General features: G+C 44.7%; 1 protein-coding gene and 1 long non-coding RNA gene across 3 annotated transcripts in view; one reads left to right on the top strand and one right to left on the bottom strand.

The window, feature by feature from the left end:
* The window catches only part of LOC139434195 (uncharacterized), a 31,303-nt gene that overhangs the window by 8,311 nt on the left and 452 nt on the right, over positions 1 to 22,540 (bottom strand). The window contains exon 3 of the long non-coding RNA XR_011643607.1: positions 22,033 to 22,092. This is a non-coding gene — a long non-coding RNA (uncharacterized lncRNA). The remainder of the gene's footprint in view (positions 1 to 22,032; positions 22,093 to 22,540) is intronic.
* On the top strand, positions 1,088 to 14,192 carry adnpb (activity-dependent neuroprotector homeobox b). Of its 2 annotated transcripts, none has more exons than XM_034087081.2 (4): positions 1,088 to 1,403; positions 8,487 to 8,603; positions 9,509 to 9,601; positions 10,213 to 14,192. In XM_034087081.2, the coding sequence occupies exons 2-4, from the start codon at positions 8,496 to 8,498 to the stop codon at positions 13,183 to 13,185; spliced, it is 3,174 nt and encodes a 1,057-aa protein (XP_033942972.1). In that variant the 5' UTR covers positions 1,088 to 1,403; positions 8,487 to 8,495; the 3' UTR covers positions 13,186 to 14,192. The 2 variants fall into 2 exon arrangements, with proteins under 2 accessions (XP_033942972.1, XP_071059953.1); XM_071203852.1 differs by lacking the exon at positions 1,088 to 1,403 and adding an exon at positions 1,419 to 2,001.

Raw genomic sequence — 22,540 nt, forward strand, 5'->3', positions numbered from 1 at the left:
CATGAACACTGTTTTAGCCTTGAAATGAAATACAGTACCTCTGAAAAATAAATCTCTGAAATAGCATTGTGTAAAACTATGCATAGTTTCACACAAATAAAGTTACTGAGAGTCACTTGTAGCTTTTTTGGAGATTTTAACCACATCTCATGGTCTTCTGAAGTACATGATTAGCTCCACTGTGCTGAGACAGCCACATACACCAAAGGAAATGTCCTCCAGGGGTCAAAGCAGGGTGAATATATTTGAATGAATTTCAACAAGTCCCACTGAAAGGACATTTAACATCCAACTTCTCTCTCCTCACCTTAGTGTGCAAGGCTGGATTAGAGCAGGTGGCTCCCCCAGGCCCTGAACGCTCCAGGCTTATTGTGCTTTGTACTCTACTACTTATGTATTTGAACATATACACGCAAACACAGTAAGAATTTAAGAAAAAGCTTACATTACACAGGAGATTGGAAGCCAAAAATGTCTTATGAAGAAACCTCTCCTATTATATGTCATACTTTGTCAAATTAAAAGCATAAATAGGTTTTCAAATATTTTCTTCAAAACTTTCAAAAAATCTTTAAGAAATGTATAATATACATAGAAGGTTATGTTTATCAGTTGAGATCAATTCTGATAATAGTCCATAAAGTTGTATACATTGCATTTAGCTGACACTTTTATCCAAAGCGACTTACAATAAGTACATTCGACCAGGAAGACACAACCTTGAAGAAAACAGAATCATATAAGTACTTCAGGTTTCATAGAGCCAAGCATTTCAAGTGCTACTCAACTGGCTATAGATAAGCCAGTCCTTTATACATATTTGCTATGAAAGTCCTTTTCATATATAAATAATGATAATAGATTTTGATTGCAGTGACTTAATTGTTACATATTCCTATACATTGCTAATTAAATACCCACATAGCAGACCTATGATCAGTTTGCCCATTTTGGTGAATGATGATAGGGTGTGTAATGGGTCAAGGAAGAACAACAAATTATGAAAAACTTCTACCATGACTTTAACCAGTTAAATGCAGTTTTAGACTGTATACATGCAGTGCTGTTTTTAGGGCTGTCCTGCGGCCCTTCACTGGGCAATGTGCAGGAAAGTAGTCCCGGTCAGTTTGGTTGGAGGGCGGTAACAGTAGTGTAGTACAGCGCCACCTATCGTCCACCCAGCCGCAGATACCTCTCCAGCTGAGTGCTGAGGCACAGTGTACATCCGAGCCTCCGCGGGGGGGGGAAGCCAGATGTAGCCTGCGCATGCGCCTACATCGAAAAACCCTCACCAGAAGGACGCCCGCTGTCGGCAGGATCCCGCCACTACTGTGCTGGGTTGTTTACCTCACACAGGCTTGAGCTCAGAAACCAAAGGTCCGCCGCCGTGTTTCAGGGTCCAGGTAGGTGATTTTTTTTACAAGGGTTTTGCTTAATTGGTCTAATTGATTGACAGATCAATCAAGAGTTTAATGAGCTGTGCTCGCAAGGATCTCACAATGAGATTTTTTATGCTAATCAAGTAGATGTCACTTCCGCCCCTTCTATTTGCGCCATTTTGGATCGGGCAGTTTCTAGGCTGGATGTGTATTGTCTGCCAGAGACAAGAATCGGCAAAACCATATCGGTTGCTAGGCTGTCATAGGAACACTTCAGAGCGTTTATTTGAAATAGTGGCTCTGCCGGTAGTTGTTATCACAGTAGGACATGTGTCCGCCCTCACCACTCAGAAGAATGGAGGTTTTCATTGTCTAATGAGCCTGGGAGGCTTTCTGTTCCCGTTTGCCGACCACAGGGAAGAGGATAGCTCGTTTCAGCGAGAGAGAGTCGGGCTTGGAGGATAGACCAACGGACGGACGGGTTGCTGGTTCTCTCCCACGAACAGTTGTCAACTGTACGGATATTAAGGAGCTCTCTGTGGAAAAGTATCTATACACCGCCGCCTCTGTCATCCTGAGGTGGCACATTTCACTCAAACGGGAGCAGTGGATGTGAAAGCAGGTACACTTGTCCGTCATAGTGTTGTCTGTAACAGTCCAAATGAGAGCTAGCAGCGGCTACCTGTGTAGCACTGAACTAACGTCACAGCTGAGGTAACTTGGCTGTCGATAAAACGTGTATTGACGTTGTTTCTTTAAGTCAGGGGGGGGTCAACGTAACCAAGTTGAATTACTTATCCGGTAGCCTTGTTTATCTGCTGAGGTAAACTCAAGCGAAAGCTCTTTTTTGTATAAATAAGCACAGAAACAGCAGCAGTAGTTTTGAACAACCCGTGTTGTTGATGCGAGTTGGCTAGCTTAGCATGCTAACTTAGCGCGATGTGTCCCCATTCTTTGTCAGCGGCAGCAGCTCCCCGACAAGCCCATCGATATGGATACTGCCAGATGTTGATCAGGGGTTATTGCATACACACAACCGTTACCTCTCTGCACGAGTTGCTCCGTTATATCCCACATCAGCTAAACCTACCACGACACGCAGGTATTTCGACTTTAATGAAAGAGAAATGCTAAATTACTATTTAGTGTAAAGCTGCACTACTGTACAGGGAGTTCTTTATTGTGGGTGGCATATTATACCTATTTACAACCAGGTGCAGATTGTTGCGTCTGCTACGTATTATCTTTAAATTATGCACGTTTTTCTATCCTCCCCCTTATTAGAATATGACCAGCCAGGTGGGTTGAGATGCCCTCATACCTTGTGTAGGATCCAGGGTGAGGAGGACTGCCACTTGGTGGGGGCAAGTGTCAGATTAGGATCATGGGCACTTCCACACACACTCATAGGAGCCTCATATTCAGAGTGCTCTACCCTTATTGCTGAGGGCCACAGACAGGTGTTGAAACTCCAGTGGATTTGAATCAACCCAAACTTTTCTGCTGTGAATATGTCTGTTGTCCCCTCAGTGAACATGTACACATGGATGAGGGGTAGTGAAGCAGAACATAGGTTATCTTGTCCCAGTGGAGGAGTGAGGAAATCTGTGGTGGAAGGTTTGTAGGCCCTATTTGTTTTCCTCCCACAGGGGAAGGGGGAGACCTGTTTTCTGCCAGCAGCCCTCAGCAGAGAGAGTCTCCTCTTCCTTCTCTCCCTCCCACTCAGCCTCTCCTCGGCTTTTTTCTCCCTTCCTCCCACTCCCCCTCCCTGTCTACCCATCGCCCCCTCTTTTTTTTCTCACCCTCTTCCATTTTCTCCCTCATCTCCTTTCCTCACCCTCCCTCCCATTCCTTCTCCTCTGAGTCTCTGTCCGACCTCCCTGCCTCCCCCCCTCCACTTCCGTCGCTCTCCCTCTGTCCTCTCTCATCTCTCCTCTCTCTCTCTCCCTCCTTTTCCTCCCAGCTCCCTCACCCCCCCTCCACCTCCTCTTCCCCCAAGCTCCCGCACCCGCCCCCCCCCACTCCCTCCTATCTCCCCCTCCCCCTTCACTGATCTCTCTAGCTCCTTCTGTCCCTCCCCTTCCTCCCTCCCAACGTCCCTCCCTCTCTCCCATCCCTCCCCTCCCTTCCCCCTCCACTGCAGACATATTGTAGAGGCTGCTGCTGACTCAGTAGGAGGCGCCATTCTGTGATGGTATTGCGAGGCAGGGAGGAAAAGGGGTAGTAGAGACAGCATAGGGAGGCTTACATAATGGAGCTGCTCTCTAGCGCCATCTGCAAGTAATGGGAGGAAGGCAGAGAGAGAGAGAGAGAGAGAGAGAGAGGGGAAGTGGGCCTGGGTGTCTCTTTCACTCACTCCAGCACTTCTTCTTAATGGTAGACAGACAGCAGGGAAGACAGTGAGACGTTCAAGGAGACATGTCTACTGTTCTCATGACTCCTCACTCGGCCCACAGTTAGTGGAAACACACACACACACACACACACACACACACACACACACACACACACACACACACACAGAGTTCCCCCTCTCTGTTCTGGGTTTTCGAGAAGGGAAATGAGCTGAGGTGTTTAGCGATTGTTTGGCACTCTGCTGTTTGTTGACACTGAGCTGCCTTTATGTCATGCTACATCAGTGACCTTTGACCTAACTACACGCAGCACTGATCTGAATGGAGAAATCGACCGGCCAATTTTGGAGAGTGAATTAAAGAGCACTTACTTAATCTGGCAAAAGGTGCCTTCACTTATGAAGCTGAGCTCCATGGTGGGGATGATCACGCATAAGTACTATTTGCATGGTATCCCTGTCTAATTCGCAATTGTGGTTGTGAGGTAGTGTGGTCGCCTAACAACCGAAAGGTATGGGTTTTGACCCCAGCCCCTGCAGTCGAAGTGTTGATGTGTTTCAGGCAAGATACTTAACCCAAAGTTGCTCCTTATAGCATATGGCCATTGTATGGAGCCTCGGTACTAAAGAGGCCCTGTTATGCTAATTGTCAGGACTCAGGGTTCATATTTGTATTTTTTGCCTTCACTGTGACATGTCTCCATGCTTTAATGTTCAAAAAGCTCTTTATTTTCCTCATACTGCCTGTGCTGCAGCACCTCTTTTCACCCTCTGTCTGAAACCAGAGCCCAGTCTGCTCGGATTGGTTAGCTGGCCAGCTCTGTTGTGATTGGTGCTCCTCTTAATGGCGTATTTCCACTGCAGTGCGTACTACGGTTTAAGCATGCCGTGCCAAACGCGGCCCATTTTTGGTTGCGTTTCCACTAGGCGTAGTTCCGGCTAACGGGTACTGTTTCACAGTTTTTCTGACTCTCCAAAATCCAGGTGCTTTTCGGGCCAACAACCGGGCTGAATATGCTAAACTAGTGACGGCAAGGGGGCTACAACTACAACAAAATGAACATATTTGACCATGATTTAATTGTAATACACGTTTCAAAATGATGCCGAAGTAACAACATACTGATACCGGTTAGTAAAAACCATGAATTAATGCTTTGACAAGTCTGCAGACACACGGCAAAAACCTTATTAAAATGCGTGTTTTCTGAATGGAGATCGGCTAAGCTATCGTTGTATATGCTCCGACCGTCCACACTCACAACAACGGCCGATATAGACATAAATAAAGCAGCGACTGTATTCTCCATGACACAGGCAGTCTGTGGTTTGTAGTTGTTCAACTTTTGTCTAGTTTCTGAACAGATATGAGGAGCTGTGAGCTTGAGTGCTAACAGCTAACGGCTGATGTTGTTTTTCTGTGGTTCTCATTGAAGATGACGTCACGGCTCCGCCTACACTGCGTTACTATAGTTACTGCCCCAGCTACTAAACTGTAATTGAAATGCAGCATAAAGTGAGCCTGGCCTACCAAGGCCTAACTATACCGTACTAAGCCGTGCGAGGCCCTGCTGTGGAAATGCGCCATTAGAGATGTCCTTAATAAAATAAAAACTTAAATAGTTCACACACACCAGAGGTCGTGTTAACCGAATATTTTCCGTCTATGACGGATTTTTTTTAACAATGGCGGACAAATCTGAAAGCAGTCCGTCATTTTGACAGATTAGAACAAACTCGGAACTGCACCAAAGTTTCCCCGGAGCGAGGCTCCGGTGTTATGCGAGGTGCATAACACGGCGCATGTTAACTGTCCCCCCCCCCGTTGACAGTTCACGAGCATGCTTCTCCCCCCCCCCCCCCCTCGTCAGAGTTGTATAAAGGCCGAGGGGTAATTCTGGATTTTGACAGAACTTTTACGATCCTGTCCGTCAACATGACGGGCAGCGAAAAAGTCTAGCGCAACCTCTGACACACACACACACACAAAATGTGTGTAGCTTTAGTACACAGCTCGAAGGCAAGGCAAAACTCAGCTGTATTTCTCATCATAAATAATAAATCACGAGTACCCGGTTGCAACTTTAGTTAAAGATGCCCTGGAGTTGGTTTTTTTAAACAAACAATGCATTTTGGTGATAAAGCACTGCATGTTAATATTCAAGCAACTTGTACGTGTAACCTGGAGGTACAACAAACATATTGAATTCATGTCCATCCTGAAACATTTGCCAACGAAGCAGTTTCTTTTCTGGAATATTTGAAATGTTCCTTGTTTACATCCTAGCAGTCTTCTTGTACCCTGCCATTGCTGTTTGTGTTGTCTACAATTGGGAGGGATGAAACCCCTTTTTAATGGTCACACATGCAGAGCACACAGTGAAATGTGTTCTCTGCTTTTAACCCATCATAGTACCAGGAGTCTAGAACCAGGAGCAGTGGGCAGCTAGTGAACAGCGCCCGGGGAGTGAGGGGGGAAGGGGGTTGTCCGGTGCCTTGCTCAAGGGCACCACGGCAGGGCAGGAGGTGAACTGGGACCTCTACAATTAGCAGTCCACACTAGTGTTGTCACGATACCAACATTTTGGTTTCGATACCGATGCCAAGTCAAGAATTGCGATTCCGATTCTTTTTCGATACTTTTCTTAAAAAAAGGGAAACAGTCTTAAATATTATCAGGGATGCAAACTCATCAGGTATGAAAAAGGTGACAAGGATCCGAGCGCCCGACCCCACCGAATATCGGCTTTACAATTAGGAATAACAGATGATTTTAGCAGTCAGAACAACTAAAGCAGCAGGTAATAATAACAGAAACGCCAAAGAGTCACATCTAATATAAATATATATAAAAGAATTTATTTTAATTGTGTAGCAGTGAGTTTAACATTTTGGCAGCACTGTTGAGCATTTTGAAAATGTATTTTCATGCCTCTGTGCAAGGCTTAGTCTTTCTATCTTTATAGCCACTGGTGTAAAGTAACTAAGTCCATAAACTCAAGTACTACTTGGGTACAATTTTGAGATACTTGTACTTTATTTAAGTATTTCAATGTTTCTTTTGCTACTTTGTACTTCTAATCCACTACAGTTCAGAGGTACATGGTGTACTTTTACTCCACTACATGTATTAATCCCTTTAGTTACTTCACAGATCTGGATTAATGATGTGAAATCTAATCAAGTGTTAAATCAGACTGTAGTTCCACCTGGAGTAAATCCACAAGCTACCCCTGCAGTATACAAAGCCATTCACACTAGCTGCACCTTCACCAGTTTTGAGAACACTTTCATGATCAATCATTATAAAACATATCATATATATTATTCCGAAATGGACCAATCAAACAATGACTACTTTTACTGTCGCTACTTTTCTACTTTTACTTGAGGAACATTTTGAATGCAGTACTTTTACTGTAACAGAGTATTCCTACACTCTGGTGCTTCTAGTACAAGACCTGAGTACTTCTACTTTTACTGTCGCTACTTTAACTATATTTTGATGATAATACTTTTGTACTTTTATTTGGGAACATTTTGATTGCAGGATTGTTCCTACATTCTGGTACTTCTACTTTAACTCAAGTACAAGACCCGGGTACTTCTACTTTTACTCAAGTACAAGATATATACTTATACCACCTCCGTTTATAGCCTATGAAAAAAACTAATAGAAAACGAAGGCTAAAGCTAACGTTAGCAGATAGTGATGCTAGTTTGCTAGTTAAGTTTGCTCAACGATAATATTGCGACAGAAACACTTTTCAGTGCACATCACGCTCTGCGCTCCGACAGGGAGCTCTGCTCTGAACACCTGAACGGGCCGTTCACAGACTTCTGGCGTCTTTTTTGTCAACAAGCCGAGGCGCAGCGGCAGTTGCACTCCCACTTGCAGCCATGCTTCTCGTTTTCTCGTTTGCTCTGGCAGCTAGCGCGTGGCCGCGTGCACGAGAGAGGGGAGGGACTTAGAGCGTGCTTGAGAGGAGCGGGACTGCAGGCACGGCTGCAGTGCAGGGAGTGGAAACAGAGCGCTGAACACACACGGCTCTTATTAAAACGGCGCTTTTTCACGGGAGTACTTTTCCCCGTCATTCTTAAAGTACCGATACTAATGAAACGGAGGAATCGTACCGTTTTTAACGGCAGGGTATCGCGGTACCTTTCAAGTATCGGTACACCGTGCAACACTAGTCCACACTCCATATTTTAGGTCTGGTCGGGGACTTGAACGACTCTATAGTTACCCTACAGCTCCCAGTCCAAGCCCCTACTGACTGACCCACTGCCGGACCGGCAGCAACTTTCTTGTCTCAGTCCCTGAAATGGTGTGAACCATTGGTAGGAATGTGTATCATCGCGTTCTTGTGCGCATTCATGAATATGTGCTGCTGTTCGTAAAAAAAGCTTCCTCACTCAGTGATAACTATGGAGTCGTAAAATCCTCTCCGAGTCTCAACATGTGTTTTGCATCGGATAAGCTTTGTGTTACAAACTGGACTCCCTTCATTCTCACCGGTACCTTTAACAACACCGACGCAGCCCCCCTGCTGTCATTTAAATGTTTCACTGAGTAAAACAATAACAAATGAGCAGATAACTATGTCTGAATGCCCAAGAGCCAATACTATAACAAATAATCAAAGCCAACAAGTCTCATATTTAATTTTAAAAAGATGATTACTTTTAGGCTTTATACTAGGCAGGTTAAGTCAAACTGTTGATGCTTTGTGTTTTTTTCTTTTTCGATTCAGGCTGGCAGAATGTTCCAGCTCCCCGTCAATAACCTGGGCAGTCTGCGGAAAGCGAGGAAAAATGTCAAGAGGGTCCTGGTAGACATCGGCTTGGAGTTCTGTAGAGATCACGTAGAGGTGAGTGTGCCCTGACTTTGGTACTTTTATAATGATGTATATATTATATTCTACTGTTCCTTTGAGGTAATAACTCCGCCCTAAGTAGCACACAGTGAATCCCCGAGTTTCCACGTGATTAAATATGACTTGGATGTTCCTTACATTCATATTCCCAGCATCATCGTTAGAAGTTTGTTTTGCTTTGATAGTAAAGTCAGTTTTGGAAGTGAGATAGCTCAGTACAGGACGTTCAGGTTCAGCATTACTGTGTTTCACACTCCTGCATACACGTAGTAATCTGTGACCGGAGCTCATATAATATACAGAATGTGTTTACCCCCATTGACACCCTGTCCTCATTCTTTTGTATCACACGTAGGTCAGGAGAAATATGCTTCTCCGGCTTAAAAGCAGAACCCAAAGATTTTACATAATTCAGCATCCAGGCCTAGATACCAACACACTCCTCACAGCTCCTCGTGTTGGACAGGCTTTGTTGTTGTCATTCATGTACATGAGAACTACGAGCCAGACTCTAATTGCACACAAGATTATAAAGGCCATAAGTGAAAATAGTGAATTATCTTCCAGCCCCAACATAAAGTAAACGTGTTTCCAAGAGGACAAAAATAAATCTGGGAAGAATGTCACCCCTTTAAAATCTTATCTTAGCTTTTGTTTGACACGCGGGAGAGCAAAGGCAGACTTTGGATTTGTGCAAATCAACAAATCGGTTGCCTACAATTACCCAGAAACCCCTTTGTCATAAACATCTCTAAAGCAAGCTGAGGTTGGCATCACCCAACGAAGAACACTGACATGTTTACAAAATGTACTTGCCTAGTGTGTGAATATTTCCTCATTGATTGTGCCTTTTGCTTTGTCATCATAACGTTTTAATGTTCTCTGCCTTCTTGTTTTAGGACTTCAAAGCCTATACTCCTCCGGAGGTTTATATAAAGCACACTTGCTGGGAAGATGTGTGCATGTGGGAACCATCACATACCAAAGTCCAGGTGTGTGACACACTCGCATTCTCACATACATGTCTCTTTTTTTTGGACCACTGATATTATTATCTATTTTTAAATAAATGTTAATGTTGCACCATAGCAACAGAGACAAATAAATAATGGTACAATACAATAGTCTTGGTGTTTGACCAATTATATTTAATATAATAATTTAAATAATTGAACATTATGTTTTTTAGGAAACGTATACGTGTGAATTTAAATATACTCTTTGATAAATGCTTTATTTTCAACACATTCCGGAGTTTAATTTATACAATGACTCCTTGAAATAAAGGAATCCTGTTCTATTTGTTTGTCTGCTCCAGAAAGCAGACCCGTGCTAGCTAAGCAGTAAATAATAATGATCACATAAAACAATCAAAGTCAGCGGCTGGTAAAATAAATAAAGGGACGATAAACATTGATTGCTGTGGGTATAAAGAAAGAGTTTCTACTTTATTATTCATAATGTGTTTAAGGCTTCAAGAATCTGTAACGTTTTTGTTTAGGTACCTTGAGAGTGCTTATATTTTACTCTGAAAAAGAAGGATGTACCCTGGAGACAAAAAAAGCTGTCAAGTCTAAACTTTGTCCCACCTCTGTGTCTCCAGGACTACAGATCAAAGCCCTTCTGCTGCACCGGCTGCCTCTTTTCATCCAAATACTTCTCGGCGTACAAGAGCCATTTCCGCAACGTCCACAGCGAGGACTTTGAGAACAACATTCTGCTCAACTGCCCCTACTGCACTTACAATGGCAACAAAAAGACGTTGGAAACGCACATCAAACTGTTCCATATGCCTAACAACGCCCTGCGGCAGGGCCCCGGTGGAATGGTGGTGGGGGCCGGTGGGCTCGTGATGAAAGACGGGGTGCTGAAAAGGACCGGGGACAGCGTGGAACAGGCGGTGTACTACTGCAAGAAGTGCACCTACAGGGACCCTTTGTACAATGTGGTGCGCAAGCACATCTACCGGGAACACTTCCAGCAAGTGGCCCAGCCCTACATTGTGAAACCGGGAGAGAAGGCAAAACCTCAGAACGGCTCCACAGAGAGTAACAACACCAACAGTGTGAACAGTAACCAGATTCACTGCAAGAAGTGTCTCTTTGTCCCGCGGACCTACGAGGCTCTCGTCCAACACGTCATCGAGGACCACGAGAGGATTGGCTACCAGGTGACCGCCATGATCGGCCACACCAGTGTGATAGTCCCCCGCCCCAAACCCCTCATCATGGTCCCGCCCAAAACCCACGGAGACAAGACCATCATTGGGATGGGCCCTAAAGGTGCAGTCATGGCCACCACCAGGTCTCCTGCCTCCCAGCTGGGCAGAGTCATCATCTCATCCAAGGCGGGCTTCAACGCTCAGAGTCTCCTGACGGGGATGAAACATGATGTCAGGTTAAAGGGCCAGTCGTTCACTATCGGCAGCCAGCAGGTGAGGGTGACTCTCCCGGGGAACGCCCAGGTTTCTGTTCCCCAGCAGTCGCATGCAGCCAAGCAGCTTCTTTCCAGCAGCGGCCTGCGGAGTCCTGCTGTGCTCAACGCCTCTTCACTCAAATCCAACTCTCTGGGATCCCGGGTCCAGGCGGCAGGTACCACCGTCGCCTCCGTCACGGCCAAGAAAAGCGGCTCCTCAGTCCTCGGCACATCCTACACCCAGAAGTGGAAGATCTGCACCATCTGCAACGAGCTCTTCCCGGAGAACGTGTACAGCGCTCACTTTGAGAAGGAGCACAAAGCGGAGAAGGTGCCAGCTGTTGCCAACTACATCATGAAGATCCACAACTTCACCAGCAAGTGTCTGTACTGCAACCGCTACCTGCCCAGCGACACGCTGCTGAACCACATGTTGATCCACGGGCTGTCCTGCCCGCACTGCCGCGCCACCTTCAACGACGTGGAGAAGATGGTGTCCCACATGCGGCAGGCGCACCCCGATGAGACCGTGGGCCCACGCACAGATTCCCCCTTGACCTTTGACCTCACTCTGCAGCAGGGCAATCCCAAGAATGTTCAGTTGATTGTCACCACCTACAACATGAGAGACGCTCCCGAGGAGTCGGTGGCGTTTCACGCTCAAAACAACAACACCTCCGCATCCTCAGCTCTGTCTGCCTCCCTAATATCAGGCAAGAGGTTAATGCCTCTGCACCCCCCCAAAACAGCTTCAGGGGGATCTGACAGTGCACCATCCAAGAGTGCTCCACAGGCATCTGTGCCCTACAAGAGGGACGTGGGGAAGACGCTGTGTCCTCTCTGCTTCTCTATCCTCAAGGGCCCCATCTCAGACTCACTGGCCCACCACCTGAGAGAGAGGCACCAGGTGATCCAGACTGTCCACCCTGTAGAAAAGAAACTGACCTACAAGTGTATTCACTGCTTGGGGGTTTATACTAGCAACATGACGGCCTCCACCATCACTCTACACCTGGTGCACTGTCGAGGTGTAGGGAAGACCCAAAATGGGCAGGAGAGCCGGGCGGCTCACTCGCCTCGGGTCAGCCAGGCCCCGAGCAGCACTCAGAAACGGGCCAGCTTTGATAGCTCTGACAGCAGTGCGCCAAAACGAAGGAAGCCCCCTGGAGAAAGGGCCAACCCACGGGACAACGGTCCATCTACGTTTGTAGAAGACCCAGATGAACCTGTAATGCTGGCGCTTGATCCCAAAGGGCATGAAAACGATTCGTACGAATCCAGGAAGGCGTTCCTAACGCAGTATTTCAATCAAGCGCCGTATCCCACACAGCGAGAGGTGGAGAAGCTGGCAGCCAATCTGTGGCTGTGGAAGTCGGACATCTCCAGCCACTTTGTGAACAAAAGGAGGAAATGTGTGCAGGAATGTGAAAGCCAGAACCCTGGCGTGTTTCTCGGGTTCAGCATGCACGAGCTGAGCAGAGTGAGCCACGAGCTGGACATCGTGCAGGACGCCGTGTTGGAGGGCAAGCCGAGCAAGGGGCGGACCTCCAGGACGCACATAGGGGTGTCAGAGCAGGCTCTCCGGAAACATAGGGAGCTTGCAGCTGCTAATGGTGGGGTGGCCCCCCCACAGCAGGGAACTGCGGAGCCTACCAAAGGAGCGCCATCTGCACCAAAACCCAACAGTGCCAGCACAGACCAAACCAAGACAATCAACAGCACCTTAGCACAGCAAATACCTCTAGACCTGTCGGAGCCCATCGCCATTGACTCTGACAGCGAGGAGGACGAGCAGCAGAGTGATACCAAGCAGCGAGAGGGAGAGGTACGTCTCCATGGAAACAAACAGCTTGCTGGAGCTGACAAGAGAATGGAGCCGGGGACAGGTGCTAAGATAGTTTCAGATCTAGACGACTTGTCAGACGAAGAGGATGACGAAGAGGATGACGAAGAGGATGACGAAGACGACGATGAGGACGACGACGACGACGACGATGATGAGGAGGAGGCACATGTAGCGAACGGCTTCGGGCCCACGGAGGGCTCAGAGAGACAGGTTGCCAAAGGAAGAGACTCTCTACCTATCATTATTCCCAAGTTTGTACCATCAGCGGCGAGGAGCAGGAGGGACCGGGCCCAGCTGGGCAAACAGCAGGTCTGAATCAAAAAGACTCTCACAGTGAGAGAGACACTTTTAGATTTGATCTACGCCAACAAATCTGCCTCGCCTGCACTGAAGGACACGGCCCGGTCACATCGGGTATCTGTGAAGGAGGGAGCGATGAGGAGAGAAATCAAAACAAGCCATCCAATGAATTGTATAGGCTCAACAAGCAGCTAGGGAAGATGTGTCGATTTGTCAACAAAAGTTTCAATGTTTGACACCGGAGAAGTCACACCAAACAAATAGGACGTTTTTTGCCTTCTATATTCTTTATTACATTGAGATGAGGAGCTTTTATTCAGCCACTAAACTCGTAAGCGTGGCGTAAAATATTGAGTTGTTGTGAGGTTAAGCTTTTTAAGCTGTCCAGATAATTCATAATTTTTCATGTAGTAACACCGCGACGCTAGTGTATATTTGTACAGTCTTTTAGACATGTTTGGACAGACGTTTCTGTACATGTACCCCTGGATATTTGCTATTACCTGTGTGTAAGGTAACCTCATATATTCTACATTGGTATGCTTAACGATAGTTGTCGCTTTGGTGGCTGGCATTTCTTTTTTTATAAAAACCTAGTTTTCTTTGCAAAATAATATATCTATATATGAAATAACATTTGATTTATTTTTGCTTTAACAGATTTTTTTTTTTTCATTTTTTTGTTGTTATGATTTCTCTTCTGAAAGGATAGTGGTGTCGGGCTATTGTCCCACAGATTAAAGGGGCATTTCATCATCTTTCTGCAGCCTCATGCTCTATGCGTTGACTGTACCGTTCTCACTTTCTATTTTTACAATTCTAACTTGATGTTTCTTTGCTCAACAAGACTGGACAGTAGGAAGCATACGCAGTCCCACAACAGTGAAAGTTATTATTCAATTTGTGTTATTTGAATTGTGTGTATTTGTTTTCATTTTTAATTTGAGCATTTATGAAAAATAAAGTGCTGTTACTGTGCTTCTCACTGAAATAATGGTCATGCCAGTTTATTTTTGTTTAAAGGAAGAACAAGAAGGATTTTTAAGTTACTCTTGTAACAAGCCTCGTTAAAAAAAAAACAGCAATCTATAACTCCAGGGATCATAACAAAATGATGTATACACAACACAAGTGGTTACACAAGAGTGCCCGCACTAGTTGAACAGCCAAATGTCATCCAAAGTGTAAACCAATGGGACGACAGGGACTGGCCAAATAAAAAGTGTTTATAACATTTTATTTGAACACATTTGGATACAGTGAGCGATCAAGGGGAAGGAGTGAAGACTGATATCATCTTGTCTTTTAACTTTACAATCAGCGCCTGCCGCCAGGAACATGGATCATATTCAAACAGTGGCACAAGAAATGCCTGTCTTTTGGTTTGTATAGTATTGGTAAATAAGTATTATTTTTTTATATATAATAAATCTAATGTAAGGGACATCATGCAAATGATACTTTCACTGAAATAATTGAAACGTATTTGTTGAACAGTTAAAATGAGCAAATTGAATATCAATCATCTTGAAGAATATGTACATTGCTTATTCATGTTTAGATAGAACGGTGACAGGTGGGATGCTATTTCTTTCTATCTCTAAAATAAATATAAATATGCTGGTCACCTTTAAAGGGGACAGTTGACACCAAAATCAAACAAACCTATTTTTCCTCCAGCGTTGCATTTCTTTGTCAGGATTTGCTGTAAAGATATCTGCCTCGTTTCTACCATCGAGTTCCATTATATTCCAGAGAAGGCAGACATCTTTCCGGATGATATCTCCAACACGATGCATCTCACACCTAAGCATACTTGATTTGAGGAAACGTGTATTTTCAAGTGAACTTAATGTTTGTGTTATAATTCAAAGAGGTTCTTGTAGTTTTTTGATATGCTGATGGTGAAGTTATACATTGTGCCTTTAACAGGGCCCAAGTTGAAAGTAAACCTCAGCACCTGAGTGAAACCCTCTGCTCTCACTTCCTAAATCCAGCTGGCTGACAGGAATCTGTGACAGCTACACGTTTGAAGTAAACCTTGTTTTATGTTATCATGGTATGTTTGCCAGAAAGCTATAAAACCTCCTAGCTTTATCAAATGGTCCATGCCTGCATGTTACCTATTAGAGATGGAACATTATTAACCCTTTGATGGCACTCTCCCAGAGTAGGGATCGATCACTGACACTTTGTGAGTCTCACTATCCTACACACAGGTGAATTGAGTGAAGTACGATGCGTGGATTCACTTAATCTATTTTTACCTCATAGTAGTTAATTAAAAATGCCATCCTTTGCCGCCCTGGGATGAGGAATCTAAAATGGAGGGAAATTACCCCAGTGCAGGCGGGAAAGAGGGAGGGAGGGAGGGAGGGAGGGAGGCAAGACTCTGCCTTGCTCGCTAGTCAGTGTTGCTATGCTGTTGTAAGGAGTGCGAGAGAGGAAGGTAGGGAGGGAGGGAAGGAGTGGTGGGGGAGGCTGAAAGAGAGAGAGTGAGAGAGGCCCGGCAGACTGTGGGGGAGGTGGAGGCCTCATCTGCAGTGCTGTGTGCAGAAGGAGCGCCTAACAGCCTTTCAAAGGGGGAAGGGGAGGCGAGAGAGAGAGGGGGAGACAAGAGGAAAGGGGTGGGTAAAGGAGTGGGGAGGAATGGGAGCGCGAGGGAGGAGAAGCAAAGAGAAGGGAGAGGTTGAAGGAGGAAGTGGTAGGGGCAGGCTGAGGAGTAGGGGCCTAGAGGGGAGAGAGATGGAGAGGAAGGGGGTTAGATGAGAGGAGGAGGAGTGGGTGGAGGGCAGGTGATAGTGGTGTCGAGACTGGCGCCCCCTGTAGCTGGAGGAGGGACACAGCAAGGCCCGTGTGTGTGTGTGTGTGTGTGTGTGTGTGTGTGTGTGTGTGTGTGTGTGTGTGTGTGTGTGTGTGTGTGTGTGTGGTGTGTGTGTGTTTGTATATGTGTACGTTTGTGTGTGTGGTGCCAGACACAAAGAGAGGGGGGGGGGCTAATTGCTTGAACTGCCCCCAGGTCAGTTTAGCATTTGCCCCCACCTGACCTGCAGCACCTGAGCTGTGATCACATGACCATCAGGAGGTAAGAGGAGAGGAGAGGGAGGCAGATCTGTGGGGGGTGAGGTGAGGAAGGAGGAGAGAGGGGGACATGTAGCAGGTTGTCAGGTAACGGCTGCAGTGGAGTTGATGATGGCGCCTCCTGCAGGAAGCTGAGGTGGGGGGGGGGCTTAATAATAACACATTTGTAAGAGAGTGTGTGCGAGTGGATGTGATGTTGCGTGTTGTGGGTTCAACATTTCCTCATGTAATTCACATCCTGTGAATAGTGCATGTTGCTGGAGGTAATCTGTTTCAGGGTGCCACGGACAATGACACCAGTACCGGGGGGGGGGGGGGGGGGGGGGGGGGGGGGGGGGGGTAGAGAAAGAGTCCTCTTCTGCAGTGCTGGGAGATGGAGAAAGGGGGGTGCGAGTGAGGGGGGAGGCACAGACACAGTGCAGGGGGAGGATGGAGATAGAGATAGAGGTGGGGGGGCTGCAGACACCTCTAGCGCCTCCTGCAGTCAGAGCGGCCCTGCTACACACTGGGCAGATGATCCATGGGAAGAAAATGATGACATTGAATGATTCAGTAGGCAGAGGTAATGAAAAGGGAGAGGGCAAGACCTGTGGCAGATGTGTAGACTAAAAGAGGGACTGCAAAGAAGAGGAGAGAATAAAAATAAAGGGGAGACATTAAAGAGAAGAGGAAATCTCAGGGGGGGAAGAAGAGGTTCAGGGTCAGGACAGAGAGATTACTTTCATCCTCTTAAGTCAATTCTGATTAACACCCAATCATCATCAGCTTATCCTTGGAGAGTTTTGGGAGGTGGCATGTCTCTGTACACACTGGGCACAGGCCTACAGATACTGTCAGGCCTCTAACCCCCCAGGCCTTCACTTACATAATGTCACATTTACCTGTATACCAAACAGGAAAAGATGCCATATGACCACAAAGACACACAACACAGCTGCAAATAGACACACAATGGTCACAGAGATACACAAAGTTAGTACAAAGAGAAGCGCTTTGAGCACCTGTAAAAGCGCTCCAATAAAAAAAAATGTAATGCATTATTATTATTATTATTAAAACAGCTGCAAAAAGGCCACAAAGAAACTCACAACCACTACACGAAAAGGGGCAAAGCAATCACACACAAAATAAAAATGGCTACAAACAGTCGCAAAGCAACTCGGTAGAACCACAAAATGACTTTAAATAGGAAACAAAACAACCACAGAGAGACACAAAACACAAAGGGGCTAAACAACTATAGAGTATCCAGTATTTAATTAGTTTATTTAGTTAAAGAATAGCCTCCTTGGTTCCATGCAGAGTTAAATGTGACATTTTCGATATATAAGAAGCTAACACCAGCAGCCAGTTAGCTTAGCTAAGTTCAAAGACAGGGGGAAACAGCTGGCCTGGCTCGGTTCAAAAGCAACAAAGACTGCCAACCAGCTTTCAAAAAACATGTTTTTTGAGACACTGAGTGGTTGCCGACGTAGCTTCTGTCCAGCAAAGTTCTGTCATTTGAATAAGTATGGCGCAACTATTCCTATAGGCCTACTGCCAATGCTAGCAATACTAACAATACTAGCAACCAGCAACCTACAATATAGGCTATGTCATTGGCTGCTGATATCTCACCATATTAATCTCATCAAATAAATTACATTTTTTTTTTTTTTTTTAAATATGACACAACAATATAGCCAGTTTTGCTAACTAAGGTACCCTCTTAGGGGGTTTGAAACAAAGGTCTAGAACCACTGATTTTGCTCATCACAGTTTACTATGATGATATAAATTAGCGAAAGCTGTACCTAGCGGTTACCCTCGTAACCCTTTTAAAAATAATGAAGTTGCTGCGTTGGTAAATTACAGTCACAGCCTTTCTGCGCGACTGTCACTCAAATGCGAGATATAGTCTCAATTTGTGGGACGCGGGACAACTGATAAAAACGTTGTGGGTGCAGTCCAAGCCCCCAGGAAGTGTGCCGGACTCTGTGCCCAACATTCGTTGTGTCCAAACGGCGGTAGGCTACTGCAACTTCCGTATCAGTCCTTGACCTCACCCGGCCCAAATCAACTTTTTCCGATGGGGAAAGAGACATCTTTAAATCGGTGGATAATTTTTTAGCTAAATAAACTACCCAGTATTAACTATTTTATAGCCCTTATTAGAATCATTCGGTCCTTAAAGTTGTAAAATGCACTAAAAGCCGAATCTATATTTATTTTCTCTCTCCATTCATTCTAGCGAGCCGAGAGCATGGCCGAGAGTGGGAGCTCGGGGGGCTTAAGGGGTGCATGCTCGTGAGCGCACATACGGGTTATTCTCGTTCTTCTGCTCTGGAAAGCCAGGCATGATGGGTAATCTGTGACGTTTCGCTCTCTCAAAAGTTGGGCCATTTTGACTTCATGCGCCAATGAGCAGCTATCATAGGAAAGAACGAGACCCCGCCTCCCACGCTGTATCCAGTTCTTATTATGTATCCATGGTGCAGCCTGAAAGGCTTCTCAATTCTCTCATTTCCCCCCCTCGACTCAGGGTGTCGGTACACGATGTGTTCGGCCGTCTCTTACCAATGACGTCACGCATTGTACGCATTGTGATTGGCTGTACGGTAATTTACCCAGGGGTGCTCGGGGGCAAATCACATCTACAGATCATGACGAACCGAATTGAAGTATTCCTATACTCCTAGCGTGTGAAAATGTTTGTGAAAAACATGTTAAAAAAACATGAAAACGGAGCAATGGCTGTACGCCATTGGCTGTACGGCCTACACTTCGTTCTTTACTTTGTCCGTTATTATATGTAGAAGATATTACTTTTTTTCTCCGTGATGTTGTTTCCATAGAATCCTTTTCCGTTTCACAGAACACAAATTGGGTTATTTACATAATTATGTTTACACTACTACTCCCATACTCCTAGCGTGTGGCTGCGATGCTAGCTTTGCGGCTAGCGGTTAGCATTTTAAATGGAAATATACATCGAAACATCATGTTTCAGTAAAAAGAAGGCCCCACTGATCATCTACTCTCTGAGACGATTCCAGGGATGCCTGACTTGAGTTTCTAGCACCAGGGAAAGTGGACAAAAGTGCCCCAGATCAGCCTCTTAATTTACCCAGGGCCTAGTGCTTGGCTTTGGGCATGAACATTCAGGAAACTCCCCTAAGTGTTTTATAGACAGCATGGGTAAATTACCGTACAGCCAATCACAATGCGTGACGTCACTGACGTCCTTACGTCGTGACGTCACTGGTAAGAGACGGACCCCGAACACATCGCGTACCCCGAACACATCGCGTACCCCGAACACATCGCGTACCCCGAACACATCGCGTACTCTGAACACATCGTGTACCGACACCGGCCCTGACCAATTTGCTGCCCTATAGATTTTATGCAGACACTCACTATGACTTGCGCATGCATGCACGGTTGTGGCATGACCACCAAAACAGAAAGATATGGACACAAGATGTGTGCAAATGCATGGACGTAGGAAGCATCCTGAATGTGGGGGGGACATTTTTAACGGTGGGTGTGGGGGTCCCCCCCCCCCCCACGAAAAAATAAAATAAATGTCCTGTATTCTGGTGCATTTTAACAGGTGGTTTGATACTTCTATGTGGCTATACTAGCATGAGGAAAATGATGGGTACATTTTGTAATTTCATCCAGTAGTAAAGAAAGGAAACATATTTGATTATTAATTCAGAGCCGTCTTTGAATTAATAAAAAGCAGTTTAAATGCCCATTTTTTGCACATTTATATACAACAATAAATATTTGTGAGTGCATTGAGAGATATTGTTGTAGAGTCATTTATATATAAATCGCAAAATACATTTGTGACTCCTTCTGTGAGCATTTTGAGACTAATCTGACTCCATACAGATGTTAAGTTCACCTATAGCAGGGGTCGGCAACAGGCGGACCGCGGTCCGGATCCGGACCCAGACGCCGACCTATACGGACCCGAGCTATAATCAATACATTAATAGGGGATTTTTTTTTCGGCGCCTCCCGCTTTTTTAACGCTGATTTGGGTGACTTGTGTAATTCGTGGAGAACCGAAGAGTTTTCGACTGACGGACAACTTCTCACTTCACAAAAGAAGAAGAAATATAGACCGCAAAAATAATTAAACAAGCGAGTACCTGTTTTTCCTGGCCAAGGACAGGTTCCTTGAACACAACACGACCGTAACCTGTCTTCCGTGTCTTCACGTGGTATATGTCTCGTCTAAAAGGAGTGCTGAGCACCGGAACGCCGCTCCAGCCCTTAAAATATTGCATATAAGGATAATAATCCATAAGCAGCCGTACACATGCCGCAGTGTTTGCGTGGCTGTGTCTTTAGTTGTAAACACAGTGGCGATCTGTTGTTATTAGCATCTGGTTAGCTAGCTATGCTAACGAATTTAAAGAGCTTTTCTACAACCAGGTGGAAGAGAGCCCTCTCCTGAGAGGCTCAAATATCCTCAGCTCAGTGAGGTTAAGGCACACCTTGATATGGTCATTATAGTTATTAATGAGACTAAATGAAAAACTGGTATACAATACTATATGACAGTAACAAAAAAGTTGTTAAAAATAACAAGAATAGAGTTTAAAAGGGGAGTGATTTGTAAAATATCCAAAAAGAAAAATATGCTTACAGTTCTGTTTCATATGGATGTTGAGAGATGTATCCATAGATCTCTTAATGTTGCTCTCAAAGTGTACCAGATTGATGCTTTTAACTTCAATATTTTAAGCAAAGGTTGAGTTCAATAATGTGTACGACCCTCGGAGGATGTTGTCCAAATTTAAAGGAAAAAGGTTCCCCACCCCTGCTGTAAATAATAATAAAAACCCTTGATTTTTAACTTAAAGTTGGGGTAGGTAAGTTTCAGAAACCTGCTCGAGATACACTTTTTGTTATATTCCATGGAATGCTCTTAACATCCCGATAGCAATGAATATCTGAAGTGCTTTGACAAAAAATCCATAAAAAAATGTCATCTGTAGAAGCCGTAATACTGTAAAAAGTACAACTTGACTCCATGTCAGCCCAGATTTACAAACTCCTGGCAGGACAAGCTCAATTCTCACACTGAATTTAAAAAAAGTGAGTGGGGGACTGCAATATAAGAGGGAAAGAAAGAGAAACTTTGAAACTGTTCAATTGTTATGATGTGTAAAGACTGATATTGTTCTATAATCGGCTGAAACTGTTAAGTCATGATGTGAAACGGTTAACAAAGAAAAAGGGACACTCAAGCTGCTGCTACACTTTATTTTATTTATCTAAAATTAAGCACTTTTAAGATGCACATATTTTCAAAAGCTATTTTATTTATTTTCTCTATTTTATTTGTAAATGCAGCCAGAGAGGAACATTACACATATACACAGTATTTAAAGTTAATTGACAATAAATATTGTTGTTTTTGAATTGTACTTTCTTTATTTGATTGGCAGTCAGTGTTGATTATGCAGACGTTGATAAAGCTACAGGTCACTTCAATATATATCACACTAATTCATGAAGCAAGTTAGACATTTTGATGTTCCGGACCTTTGCATGGGGAGATTTTCTCCAACTGGACCTCGTTGAATTTTAGTTGAAGACCCCTGACCTATAGGAATGGTATCATTGACTTAAATGTTGCTCTTCTGTCTATATTGGTCACATGATGCCCCTTGACTGAAATGTTTCCTGTTCAATATCCCCACTGATTTCCTTAACATTCTGGGATGAGAGTCCACATCACAATTTACTCTAAACTGTAATTTCCCTTTCACCACTCACCTCAGCAATGCACCTCTCTCCACTGTCCCTGTGTTCTGCCTCTGACTCACTCTCAAGCGCCTAGATGTCAGAGAGGTGGTGAAGTGATCATTATTTATTGATTTCTTTCACATTGAATCATAACAAGTCATACTGAATGTAAATACAACTGACTCTAAAGTAAGTCCCAGTCTGTGACATTGGACATTTTGAAGACTCAAAGTCCCAAGCAGTAGGTAGAATATTAGCTAGTCTATGTAATGTGCACAGAAAATAAATAGTTAACTGAATACTGGGATCTAAATTGCCTATAAGCACTCAGTAAAACATAAACACACACAAAAAGCTTCTGAATGATAAAAAGTATAATTAAAACATACTGGACATTACCATTTTGAGAGAGAGTACCTAAATTAAAGAACTCAGAAAATAATCTCTTATCGAACTGAAGCTCCAGTAAAAACACACTGACTGCGTCTCCATGGACACCAGTAAGCCGTTTATGAGTATTATCCCGATTATGATCATA

This window comes from Pseudochaenichthys georgianus, chromosome 7 (genome assembly GCF_902827115.2).
Source record: "Pseudochaenichthys georgianus chromosome 7, fPseGeo1.2, whole genome shotgun sequence".
NCBI lineage: Eukaryota > Metazoa > Chordata > Actinopteri > Perciformes > Channichthyidae > Pseudochaenichthys > Pseudochaenichthys georgianus.